Below are 13,812 nucleotides of genomic sequence, written 5' to 3'. Positions count from 1 at the left end.
GAGGGGAAGGGGGAGGGAGACAGAGACAGATACTGTGGGCCTGGCATGGGCTTTTTGAAATCTTAAACCCCACCCTCAATGACACAGCTCCTCCAACAAGGCCATACCCCCTAATCCTTTCTAAGTAGTTCCACTAACTGGGGACCAAGCAGTCAAACATATAGGCCTCTGGGGGTCACTCTTCCTCAAACTACCACAGATAGGTGTGCTTATGGCTCACGTTTTCAATAGTAAGTAAAGAAGGGGCCATGCTTAGCAATGTGTGTCCCTATTCACTACGACTAGGTATTCTGCTTTACATTAAGAACACCATGATCTTGCCAGTTACGATTTGTTTATTTATTATTCACTCACTCACTCACTCACTCACAAATGAGTCAGGGGGTTCACGAGTTCTAGGCTCACCTGGTTACATAGTGAGATGCTTTCTCACAAGCAAACAAAGGACTGTGTGCGAATGTGTGTGACTGTGTGCGTATGACTGCGTGCGTGTGACTGCGTGCGACTCCATGTGACTGCGTGCGTGTGACTGCGTGCGACTGCGTGTGACTGCGTGCGACTGCATGTGACTACGTGCGTGTGACTGCGTGCATGTGACTGCGTGCGACTGCGTGTGACTGCGTGCGTGTGACTGCGTGCTCACACAACACTGGTGAATCTGATATAGAACTTGGCTCAGGCTGGCGAGATGGCTCAGTGGGGAAGAGCACCAACTGCTCTTCGGAAGGTCATGAGTTCAAATCCCAGCAGCCACATGGTGGCTCACAATCACCTGTAATGAGATCTGACGCCTTCTTCTGGTGTGTCTGAAGACAGCTACAGTGGACTTACATATAATAAATTTAAAAAAATTGCTTTAAAAAAAAAAAAAGAACTTGGCTCAATTACAGAGTAGAAACCCTCAAACTCTCTTACTATTTTACAAGGTAACATATTTTAGTGTTTTTTTTTTGTTTTGTTTTGTTTTTTCTTAAAAAAGAAAAAAAAAACACATCCAGAGAAATTACTTGTACTTACTATTAAGTCTAGGCTTGGTTAGTATATTTTTAATATTTATCAAAATGCCAGTATATAGAAAGATGTTCCATTCCTCTTCTGGTAGAAATCCTATGTCATCTGTCATCAGAGTGTCACTGGAATTATCTCTCATGATCGTGGTGCAGAGTCGGAAGGAGAAGCAGAGTTTATGCTCATTGAATAGAGCGGAAGAGACCACCTACAGAAACCACAACTGTCACGTGAGCCTGAGAGGCGGTGCTGGGAAACCCCACCGTGACAGGGTGCCTTACCTTAAACACATTTCTCGTCAGCGTTTCTATTGCATTTTTGATAGTCTCGGTTAAGGGAGTTCTCTCACTCTCCAGATTCTCTTGCTCTGAGGGACTTAGGGAAATCTCATCGGCTTTTTCCTGAGAAGTCTCATCTGTCTTCCCATCAGGCTTTTCTTCTTTGCTTTTGGAAACTGTAGAGGAAACAAAAACCTGCTGGAGCCACTCCAGGGAGAACTGGTACATGTACTCCACCTGCGAGAGGCTGGCCACCACGAAGTAGAGTAGGGCGCCCCTCGTGGCGATGGGGAGGTAGTTCTTGCGTGTCGCTTGGATTTTGCTTTCTGCTTTTTCTGTTTCTTTGATACGTTTGGAAATCTCATTTGAAGTCACTTTGGATTTTCTCAGGATTTCTACAATCTCTTCATTATCTAACACGCTTCCTAAAAGTGAACAAAACATGAATTGAAATGAAAACCTCTTAAGATAGCAACTTCCCTTTTCTGGGCATTGTGAGAGCTTTCACTGTGGGCTGTTTGTCGGTTTTGTCGAGTTGGAAGTCTCATTAAAGAAAGTTTAATGTAGGCTGAAACATGAGGGTTAGGAGAGAAAGAGGAGCTCAGAAAAAGCAAAGGCAGAGCCCGTTGTGGGCACGGGCTTCAGGGGAGTTACTCTGATAGTTTTTGAAATGAACATGTCACGTTCATAAGAAGTAGGATTGGCAGTATGCAGGTTCCACTCCCCACTCCTTTTCTAAAACTTTCTTTCTGAATTCTATTTTTATTACAGGAACATAGTAAGTAACAATTTCATCATAAACAACATATTTGAACACACACACATATACACATACATACACACACATATACACATACATACACACACACACACACTCCACATGCACAGAGGCTCAGTGGTTGGAGAATTTACCTGCATGTACAGGACCCTGGGATTTGATCACTAGCCCATCCCCCAATTCAGAACATAGCAAGCATATTATTATTTTATGTAATACACTCTATTTTTTTTTTTTTTTGACCAGTGAGGGCTCTTCCTCAGCTGTTATCAGATTGCCACTCCTGAACAAGCAGCATGCTAGACTAGAAATGCTTCCCACTTCCTTATCTCAAGGGGCCCCCCAGATTTCCATCACAAACTTCCTTTTCTTTCCTTGCTCCTTCCTTCCTTCCTTCCTTCCTTCCTTCCTTCCTTCCTTCCTTCTGCCCTCCCTTCCTTCCTTTTTTGAGACCAATCTTGCAATGTAGACTAGGCTGGTCTTGAACTCATGGAGACCCAAATGCCTTTGTCCCCCAAGTGGTGCTATTAAAGGCATGTGCCACCATACCTGGCTTTTTAATTCTATTTTAATTCTATCTTTAAAGAACAGTTATGGGCACTAGGGAGGTGGCTCATGGATTCAGAGTGTATACTGCTCTCACAGGTCTGTTTTCAGCACTCATGCCTCGTTCCTGGGTTAGATCTCCTTTTACTTCCTCTTTTGGGCTCTACAGGCATCTGTGCACTCCCTTCAAACACACGTCATTACAAAATAAAATAAACACTTAAAAAGGAATTTAGCGGCTAAAATTATCTCAATACTCTAATAGAACAAAAACCCGGCAGGGTGTAAATATAAAAATATGAAGGTACAATAGATGCATGTGCTTCTTTGATGGACGTTAAACTATTTTCACTCGTTTCATTTGAGTGGTTCATAGAATGTCAGTGCCTGTGCCTCTGCATCATGCTGGATCAGCTGGCACCCTGGATGCACACTGCGGAGCACCCAGAAGTACTCAAGCCCCATGAAGGTTTTTTTTTTTTAATTTTTTTTCATATAATATATCCTGGTTATAGTCTCCCCACTTCCCCTCCCATTTGGGCACGCTCCTTTCTGTCTCTCATTAGAAAACAAGCTGGCTTCTTTCTAAGGGATAATAATAAAATAAAATGTAATAAAAATAAAAATAAATATGTTACAATAGGATAAAACAAAACAAAAGGAAAAGAGGCCCAGAGAAGGCACAGGGCCACAGAGAAAGACACAGAGATCCACTCATTTGCACAGTCAAGAATACCATAGAAACATGAAACTAGAAGCCATAATATATTTGCAAAGGATCTATAGCATAAAAAAATCCAACCTAACAAATAAATAAATGCCCTGACATGACATTACGAGACAAAAAACATTGTAGCCATACTTATAACTATTGATAGAATTTTTGTTTTTTAATTTTTAAAGAGTTGCTTATTTTTATCTTACACATATGAACGTCTTGCCTGCATGTTTGTCTGTGTACCATATGAGTACAGCACCCTTTGAGATCACAAGAGGGCATCAGATCCCTTGCAACCGAGTTTACCGACGCTCGTGGGCTGCCAGGTGGGTGCTGGGAGCCAAACCCAGGTCCTCTGAAGAGCACAATGACCTTCACTACAGAGCCATCTCTCCAGCTTCTTAGCCTTTAGGTTATTTTTGTAAAAGATCTGGTAACACCAGACTTTTCCTCCAGGCCATGCCCCTTTTGATTAGACCAACAGTAATTAATTAATTGCAGTGAATTAATTAATTACGGTGAATATTAAAAGTAAATCTACATGGGGGTGGGTGGGTGGGTGGGTGGTTCCAGGCTCCAGACTCCAATACCAGCACTCAGAAGGCTACGGCAGAAGAAATGCCACATCGAGGCCAGCCTTGAGTACTTAGATCCTTCTTTAAAAAGCCAAACAAAAATAGTAATAGAAGACAGAAACTGTCTGTGACATTCAAGGTCGGTCAGGTGCCTCTCTGGACATTTGTATTAAAAAAACAGGAGAAAAAAGTGTAAGTTTATAGACAAGTTCTACATGTAATCTCGAGAACTACTTTGAGGAAAAATACTGTGTCTCCTAATAAGACACAAATGAAAATGCAGAGGCAGTTCAGGGTCGGACAGACTGCGCTTTGTCCTGGTCGGCTTCGGCACAGTTATATCAGTGTGAGCCAGGAAGTTAGCACGAACTTATTTTTTACTGCTACAAAAAGTATTTTGAGATATTCTTCCAGCAAAAGGAAAACAATTTTGACTTCTTTACTGATAAATACCATATTTTAATGTGATTGTTCTCTTTCTTTTTTTTTTTTAAAGATGTATTCATTTATTTTATGTGAGTACACTGTCACTATCTTCAGACAACCAGAAGAGGGCATCAGATCCCATTATAGATGGTTGTGAGCCACCACGTGGTTGCTGGGAACTGAACGCAGGACCTCTGGAAGAGCAGTCAGCTCTTAACAGCTGAGCAATCTCTCTTGATTGTTCTCTGTGAGAGGTCCTTGAGGGTTAACACTTGGTGACCGCATCTTTTGGTGTCTGCAGCCAGCCCTGAGGTGTGAAGTAGCTGGGAGATGCCTGCAGAGAGCACTGGCAGGGGGTCGATCAGCCTTGCTAAGATTTGCTTACAATTTTAGGTGTAGTGTTTGGTGGTCGGACGTGAGCAGGCAGAGTTAGGGTGGCAGTTCAACACCAACATTCACCTTGTGACTCATAGAAATGCACATGGCTCACCCATTCTGACTGGTTATCGGCATTTTTGGAACCAGTCAGAAAATAAACTCATGACTTTTTCTTGACTCTTGATTGTACTAAGTTTCCTTTCTCACCTTCTGTTTTCTGGAGTAAGGTCAATGTTTTCTCCTCCAGCTCCTGTAGAGTTATGGCATCAAGAGAAATACTTTCCAATAACTGGGCACGTTTATTTTCTAAATGAGGAACTTCGTGACTTACTACTATAGATAGGAGCTCATCTTGCAAGCCTTGGAATGTTACCGTGAAGTTGATAATAGTAACAAAGTTATAAACTGATGGAAAAAAATTGGGGTTTTCTAGATCTGTAGATAAGTACAACCTAAAAATGAGAAAGACACTAGTTATTCAAAGAGCTTGCAGAAGAAAACAATGAAACCAAATGTTTAAATGATATAAACTTTATTTTCCTGGAAATGAAAAGATCCATTTGTAGTGTTATTCGTCTTTGGGCTCAGAGCATGCTCTTGGTTTATACTATGTGAGCAAGTCTGTATTTAAGACTTCAAAAACAGCCATAAGTTATATCCTTATTAGATTTATTCAATCTAAGGCAGGAGGAAAGACAAATGGTCACAGGAGTTTTGATGCCACTAGATCATTGTAAACAATGGTTTCTTTGCTGAGGGCATAAGACAGCAGGGATTTGGGTCAAGAGGTGTCAGCTCCTAGGACTTTCTGGACTCTGGCTGAAGAGCACCTGGGCAGAGGGGTTGGGGGGACGGAGGGCGGAGAGCTGAGGGCGATGGAGGCTTTCTTAGAGCTAGTGAGGCATCCGAGCCCCCTGCGGGTGGGATGAGTGGGTGACCCTAGTTAAGGACCCTTGATGGCACAGCTTTGTGACCTGCTCTTGCTACATGGAAGCTCCGTTTGCTTTCCTCTCTTATGTCTCACCTAGGAGCCCTAAATGCATTTCTATCCCCAAATCGCCCTTGCTGCTTCCCATGGAACTCAGAGTCTGAGTTTGAGAGACCCTCTACGTCGGTAGAAGGTGAGGGTGGCTGGCCACTGGACTCGAGGGATTGTCTTGCCTCTGCCTTCCAGTTCTGAGGTTATAAAGATATGTCACCCTTTACACATGCGTGTTCTGAACCCAGGTGCTGGTGTGTTCACAGCAAGCATTTTATTTTATTTTATTTTATTGACTGAGCCACCACGTCAACCCTGGATTTTTTTTTTGTTTCTTAAGCTGGCCACAGCTTATCGTGCTGTGTTATCTGTGCTGTTTGTGTGTGTGTGTGTGTGGGGGGGGTCAAGTCAGACCCCTTTGCTAAGTGGGTCAGGTTTGCCAGCCTGTGACTTCCTGCTCCACTCAGGTCTAGGTTATAGTCGCCTTCAGGTACAGTCTGACTGAGAAAACCCACCCTCTTTTCTGAATGTGGGTGGCAGCCACAACCCATAAAACCAAAAGGAATGGTCATGATGCGATTGTCCTTCTCCCTCAGAATCATGCTTACCAGGACTGAAGCACACAGCTTTCAATGCGACTTACCTTAAAAAGAAAGAAAGAAAGAAAGAAAGAAAGAAAGAAGGAAGAAAGAGAGAATGAAAAGACACATGTCTAGATTTGACTATGAAGGCAGAGGCAGGTGGATTTCTGAGTTCGAGGCCAGCCTGGTCTACAGAGTGAGTACCAGGACAGCCAGGGCTACATAGAGAAACCCTGTCTTGGAAAAACCAAATAAATGAATAAATAAATAAATAAATAAATAGATTTGACTATGAAAGACATTACCTGAACTTTTCATTGTATTCAATCTCAGTATCATTAATTCTGATGTAACATTGCCCTCTTTTCTGGCAAATATCCTTCTTAAGCATCGCCCTCAAAGTGGGAGGGAATGTTTCAGGGACATTCTGAAAAAAAAAAAATCCAATACACACACACACACACACACACACACACACACAATCATCTTAAGTAAATTAGTTGAAAAGACACATTGCTGATGTCAGTAGAGAAAGACAGATATAAGAGAACTAACCTATGTGCATATGTGCATATGTATGCACATATGTAACACATATACAACCCATAAAAGTACTGAACTATGTGCATATGTGCACATGTGGGCACATACATTTCACATATACAGTGCATGTGCATAAATGCAATTCTGTATACATTTATTTAACAAAGACCTGGGCACTTGAAACCTCTAGACTGTGTATAATAACACGACCTACTATATAGAAAGGAGAAGTCAGGCTACATGGCCCACATACCTGCAGGAGGACAATCTCTCCTACTTGCATGGCAACCGCCAGTTTTTTGGTGTAATTGCTATCATGAGCAGAAATCTCTTGTAGCCTGGGCCCTTCCATCTGGCGGATCCAGTAAAGCGCATGCTTGTGCGGGTCGATCATCAGGGGCCACTGCTTTGTACTTTTCATCAAGATGGCATTTTCTGCTGAGTGCTGGCCAAGAGGCAGCCCTTGATTATGCCACCGGCGGATCTGAAATAGAAACGCTAGTATTCCCACCATTTCAGAAGCGCCAGCCCAGCCTTGAGTCAGGTAAAGGGTGATGAAAGACGTGTCACAACCACCACTTTTAGACAAACACTCCTTAAAAGGATGGAGGGAACAAACACTTTTGTTATGATGAGTAATTTAAGACGCGGTGGAAACAGAAAAGAAACAAAGGCAGGGGTCCGCTTCCAGGACTCTCAGGCTCTATACAGGTAGGAAACACACAGTCACACAGAACTATGAAAACTGATGGCAGGAACTCTATTTTATAACCATTACCTATCAAGCACACGCACTGAATCTCACTACGTTTCTGCATTCTAAGTTTCTAATTTCTCAGGTGTAGAAACTGAGACTTAAAATCTGGAGGCGTGCCTATGACTGCCAGAATGAGAAGCGCTAGGACCAGGCTCGGGGCTACCCCTGTTTCCATGAGCCTCTTACTCTTCTCACAGCCTCCTGTCCCCTTTCACTCCTGTTTCCCTGCAGTAAAAGTCAATGGAGCCGGAGGAGGTGAGAGAAGGAGCGGATATAGCCTGGTTATATTCTGCTGGTTACAGGAACAAGGTCCCATGGGAAAGGGAAGGGGTCTTGCTGTTCTAGATGGAACAAAGGGTCTTTGTCCTGTGTGTGGGCAAGCCTATGAAGAACTGCACGCTGTTGAGTTCTGCCTGAAGGAGATGGGAGGAACCGTGAGGAATCTGAAGGGAGTAAGATGGCTTCCCAACCTGCTACAAGACAGGAGTTAACGTCACAGGGGTGAGTGACAGATGGATTCTCCAGACCTCACCCCCCCCCTTTTTTTTTCTTCCAAAGCTAACTCACTCAACACCGTTCTCATTTTACTTGTGTGTTTGTAAATGGTATCATTTATTTTTTTTAACCTTTGGGCTTTAGGTAAATAGAATCTCAGTGATTTTGTTAATATCTGGCTTCATCCACATTATGTGTTAGGCTTCCTCTTTCTCATTACACTATATGAGCATATTAAGATTTCTTTATCCAAAGGCAGGTGGACTGATCTGACTGGCATGAATAATTCTTTGAAGAACATGCCCAGTTATGCATGTATTTCTCTTTCTCTTTTGAGAAAGTGTTATTCTGTGGCCCAGGCTTGAACTCACAGGTTTCCTGTCTCGGCCCAAGTGCTGGGCTTACAAGTGTGTGTCATTCTGGGCTTATATACATGTCATTTAGGTAAAATACTATGAGATGTATGTTGGATTACAGGGCATATATATATATACATATACAAATATATATGTATATGTATATACCTATTTTTTATTTATATTATATATAAAATATAATTACTGAGTACTATCAGTTTAAAGATAATTGTATCATTTTATAGTCTCAACAACAGTTGTGTTTCCTGTCTGTCTGCCCTGTAGTAGCTGCCATGTGATATCTCATTTGGAACTTGATTTATAGTCTCACAGTGAGCCCCACAGTGAAGATCAGCAGCTACATGTGCTTATTGGTTACTTGGTTACTGTCCTTGTGAGCTGCACATTAATACTGTAGCCCACAGATCGACTGAGCTTTATGCCTCGTGTTTACTGATGGGTAGCAGTTCTTCCTATACACTGGATAGAGCTCTTTAAAACACATATCACATATGTGATAAATATGTATAAAGCGATAGTTGGACTCTGGTTTATCTACATAACTTTTTTTTTTTGAGACAGTCTCTCTCTATGGTAGCTCTGACTGCTTTAGAACTCATTATGTAGGAGACTAGCTTAAAGTCAGAGATCCACCTGCCTCTGTCTCTCAAGTGCTGGGACTAAAGATGTGTGCCACCATGCATGGCTACTTTATACCATCTTAACTGTGTCTTTTTTCAAGATCTATCATCTTCTATTCAATTATTAAATATAAATACAATTTATTTATTTTTATTTTTAAATTTTCTTATTTTTTTAAATTTTTATTTATTTTATTTTATTTTTTATTTTTCGAGGCAGGGTTTCTCTGTGTAGCCCTGGCTGTCCTGGAACTCACTCTGTAGACCAGGGTGACTTACAGGAGGGCAGGCTCTACAGGTGAATGTCATGAGTCTATTATGGTGGGAGCTGTGGTGGTGTGAGTATGCTTGGCCCAGGAAGTGGCACTATTAGGAGGTGTGGCCTTGTTGGAGTAGGTGTGGCCTTGTTGGAGGAATGTGTCACTGTGGGGGTGGGCTTTGAGATCCTTTATGGCTGGAAGCCAGCCTTCTCTTAGCAGCCTTCAGATGAAGATGTTGAACTCTCAGCTCCTCCTACACCATGCCTGCCTGGATGCTGCCATGTGCCAGGCTTGGTGATAATGGACTGAACCTTTGAACCTGTAAGCCAGCCCCAATTAAATGTTGTCCTTATAAGAGTTGCCTTGGTCATAGTGTCTGTTCATAGCTAAAACCCTAACTAAGACAGGTGCCATGAAGCTCAGGCACGGCAGTGGAGCAGGAAGTGGAGTGCTCATCTCTTCAGATACAAGCTTCAAGCAGAGACAGCAAAGCGGAGGGAGGTAGGTGAATCTTTTTACTCTCAAAGCATGCCTCCAGTGACAAGCTTCCTCCAGCTGCTCAAATGAGTGTCTCCAAAGAGTGCCACCAACTAGGAACCCAGTATTTAGCTACATGAGTCCATAGAGGAGACACCACTCCCACCATGTCAGGACTTTATCTGTTTTCTCTATAGTTTTCAGGCAATGCTTGCTGAATATTCAAAGTCATGTTATTGGTATACAAGTTTAGAATTGTTTAATGTAGTTCTGGAGAACCAAACCCATCCCTTAGTTCAGAGTAGGAAACTCTGTAAACTTCAGTTCTCCCTTCTGGGCCACAGAGACCATTTCACTTTTTATCTGTAATCTGTGGAACGTTTTCCTCCTTATTAAAAAAAAAAAAAAAAAAAAAAAACTCAATCCTGATATTTTAGATGTGTTCTTTCTAAATAACATGTGGCTTTTCTGTTTTGTGTATTGTTATAAACTATTCTATGCTCTTATAGTTTTAGACTTTTGACTGGAACATTTAGTTCATGTGCATCTAATGTGATCATGGTGTGTTTGGGGTTAGACAGTTATTCATTATGAAACGAAGAAGCTGGGGTTTCCTCCTAAGAACTCACGGGTTGCAAGGCCCATGCAAGAGGAGATGTCAGCGAAGGAGCCGATCTAAAATGCTGAGGATTAAATGGCAGCAGCCATTTCCCTTTTTCAATCTGTTAAATACCAATGAAGGACTTACATATGTAGATAATAGATACCCATTGGTAAATATAGGTCTGTGCTTTGGGCTCTGGCTAAGAATGTACCCACTCAATAATGGCACTAAAGTTATTAATGCATAGAGTTTTAGAGAGAGGAGCTGGCTAGATTCATTTCAACAGACTGGCAGGAGCGTGCGATGGGAAGAGGAATGTTCTTACTAGAGAATGTGAAACAGGACAGAGAAAGCTGAGGTGTTAGATCTGTAAGTAAAACAGGAAAAAGAAAAGGTTGAAAAACTTCAATATTTTCATTTGGAATAATAATTTAGGGAAAATATCCATACTAAACAACAACAACAACAACAATACTACACACACCCCTCAAACCCAACCTGTAGCTGCTTAATTGGATAACAGAATTATGTTACTACCTCATTTTTTTCTGCCATCACGTCAATTAAGGAAAAGTTGGGTGACAAGGTGATTTCAGACTGAATGCAGAAGTCTTTCCATTTCTGCATCACCAGCTGGCGGAACTCTGGCGTTAAGACACCGCTGTAGGCGAGGCATGCGGACGAAAGGAGTGTGTCACCACAGATGCCTTTTAGCTTGTTGTCTATCTCGTTGATCGTTTCTTGCCATCGAATCTGAGTGTCAGAAGAGATTCAAGTTCCTGAGCTGGTACTATGAAATATTTATGAGTTGATGCTATGAAATATCTATGTGGACGTGCAGTGTATATTTGTGTATGTGTGTGTATGTGCTCTTCCCCGTGTGTGTATGTGTGGGTGTGTATGTGAGTGCATGTATGGGTAGGCAGTGAAAGCCAGATGAGATGCTCAGCTGTCCTGCTCCGTCACTCTCTGTCTCACTCCCTTCTGACAGTGTCTCTCATTGAACAGATTGGTAGCCGAAAGCTCTCAGTGATCCTGTCTCTGTCCCCCACGGTGCTGGGGTTACAGACAGGCAGGACAGCCATGCCCAAGTTTCTACACAGTTGTTGGGGATCTGAACTTAAGATTCTCACATTTGCACTCTCCCTAGCCTAATCCACTTATCATTATCATCATTATTATGATTGAGACAGGTCTCTCATGGAACCTGGAGTTCACCGGCTTGGACTATACTGGCAGCTGACCAGCAAGCTGCTAGGACCTACCCATTTCTTTCCTCCAATCCTGGGGTACAGGTGTACTTTTACATGGGTGCTGATGATCTAAATTCAATTCCTCATACTTCTGTAGGCACTTGCCTCACTGGGCCATCTCCCTAGCCCGAGGCTGAGACCCTTTAAAAGTGAATGGTCTCTACATTGAAGCTGTCATTGCTATTGCTGTTCTCAAGTGAGAAGTTGAAATTGGCCAGGGTGGGTGTGGTGGCACATACCTACAAACTCAGCACTCAAGAGGGAACACTGCCCTCAAGTCTAGGCTAGCAAGGGCGACAGAGCCCGAAGATGGCTCTCACTAGGGCTCTGTCGCATGCTGCCTGAAACCACCTGGCAAGCCAATTTCTTCTTGAGACCAGGAGACAAATTTCATTCAGATAAAACAAAAGAATTCTGTTAACTTTGAAACAGAAGTAAACAGACTACAGAAATCTTGCCCTGCCTCCTGCCAGAGAACTGTTTCCTGAGAGGAAAACTAGTCCTGATAGTGAGGTCAAGGCTAGCTTCGGCTACGTCATGAGAACTTGTCTCACAAAACTGGCAAGCAAACAAAAACCCATTATATCATTATTGGTGCTCCATCATTTCTCCCAACCCTATGCTGTGCATTCGCTGCCCATAGACACTTTATGTTTTCATTCTTACTTGATACTTCACTGTTCGCCACCCCCCCGCCCCCCGGCCAGGCATGGTGATGGTACAGAGGCAGGCATCAAGTTTGTGAGTTCAAGGCCAGCATTGGCTTCTATAGTTAATTCCAGGCCAGTCAGAGCTATATAGTGAGACGCTATCTCAAAACAAACAAATAAACAAAACTTTTAAAAGTTTCGAAGAATGCCACTGCCTTCACGCTCAGAGGAAGAAGTTGGAGTGCAGAGACCATCATGCACTTGTTTGCATGGTCGCTGGTGAAAGCTTGGCTAACAGAAGCGTACTCCCCTAGAGGCTGAGACCTGGAAGGACCCTGGTGCTCCCCAGCAGTCACTGGATCCTTAGCGACACCAGTGGGGTTTTGAGGATGGCAGTTTCCCTTGGTTGATGTGACACAATATATTTATATCACAACCCATCCCTGTACTTAGAGCACCTTCCACAATATATGCACTTAAATAATTATAACAAGCCGGGCGGTGGTGGCGCACGCCTTTAGTCCCAGCACTTGGGAGGCAGAGGCAGGCGGATTTCTGAGTTCGAGGCCAGCCTGGTCTACAGAGTGAGTTCCAGGACAGCCAAGGCTACACAGAGAAACCCTGTCTCAAAAAACCAAAAAAAAAAAAAAGAAAAAAGAAAAAAAATTATAACAAAGTAGAGTTCCCTTTGTAATATCCATTGGGATGGGTGGGGTGTGACTAAATCAAGATTTTAGTTAGCTTACTAGGAGTGAATTAGAAACATTTCAAGCTCAAATGAAAGGGCCCAGAAGATGGACAGGACAAGAGAGTTTTCCCTTCCCTTTCTAAGGGCAGCTGCTTTCTTTTGTCAGTATCCATATACTTAGCCTGCATTCTTCCAGGGCTGGGGAGGAAAAACTCATGACTCTCTCGGGCACTGAAAGGTTTCCCCTGGGCCTCAGCACACAATGGCTGCTGCCCTCTTAGCGACAGGGGAGGCGAGCCTTTGTTTTATTGGAGTAAGATGTGTTCTTCAGATCTTTACAGGCAGTGGGGGCCCTGAGACAGCTCGAGGAGGAGTGTGATAGAATCCCTGGTGAAGTGCTGGCAGGGGTCTGTTGAACTCCATGAGAATCAGTAGAGGGGATAAAAAGCCCAGCGAAGCCATGCCTTCTCATCCTCCAGGACAGTCAACAGGATAGACGCGCACTGGAGGCGCTTCGTGGCCAGCTTTTTCCGATTCGCCAGTTGATGCTTTTCGGTGACAATATCTCTGTAGGACGTGTGTAAGAACTGCAGGTGTTCTTCAATCTGAAAGACAGTGCAGTTGTCATTGAGTCTCACTCAGTGTCTGTCTGTCACCTCTTGCCTTAGCATGGAGCACTTCCCTGGGAAAACCCCCCAGGTGGATTGCATGAACGACCCTCTGCCCCACAGTGCTGTGAAAGCTGCCTGCGCTCTAAGAAAGCCCCTCTTGCTGCCCTAAGATTCACCATTTTCTAAGTTATTTTCTTCACAAAGATAGCC

At 43.1% G+C, this 13,812-nt stretch overlaps 1 protein-coding gene across 8 annotated transcripts in view; it reads right to left on the bottom strand.

Annotated features, from left to right (window-relative positions):
• The window catches only part of Dnah14 (dynein axonemal heavy chain 14), a 230,250-nt gene that overhangs the window by 35,455 nt on the left and 180,983 nt on the right, over positions 1-13,812 (bottom strand). For all 8 annotated transcript variants that reach the window (XR_004109335.1, XM_031336881.1, XM_031336892.1 and 5 more), the window contains 7 exons: positions 13,456-13,596; positions 10,938-11,153; positions 7,064-7,294; positions 6,573-6,694; positions 4,915-5,159; positions 1,290-1,711; positions 1,018-1,216 (listed from right to left, as the gene is read on the bottom strand). Coding sequence is in view for 7 of the 8 variants with exons in the window: in XM_031336881.1 (XP_031192741.1) it covers positions 1,018-1,216; positions 1,290-1,711; positions 4,915-5,159; positions 6,573-6,694; positions 7,064-7,294; positions 10,938-11,153; positions 13,456-13,596 (1,576 nt within the window). In the remaining variant the exon portion in view is untranslated. The remainder of the gene's footprint in view (positions 1-1,017; positions 1,217-1,289; positions 1,712-4,914; positions 5,160-6,572; positions 6,695-7,063; positions 7,295-10,937; positions 11,154-13,455; positions 13,597-13,812) is intronic.

This window comes from Mastomys coucha, unplaced genomic scaffold (genome assembly GCF_008632895.1).
Source record: "Mastomys coucha isolate ucsf_1 unplaced genomic scaffold, UCSF_Mcou_1 pScaffold1, whole genome shotgun sequence".
Classification (NCBI taxonomy): Eukaryota; Metazoa; Chordata; class Mammalia; order Rodentia; family Muridae; genus Mastomys; species Mastomys coucha.
This window is presented reverse-complemented; position numbering and strand designations above follow the sequence as displayed.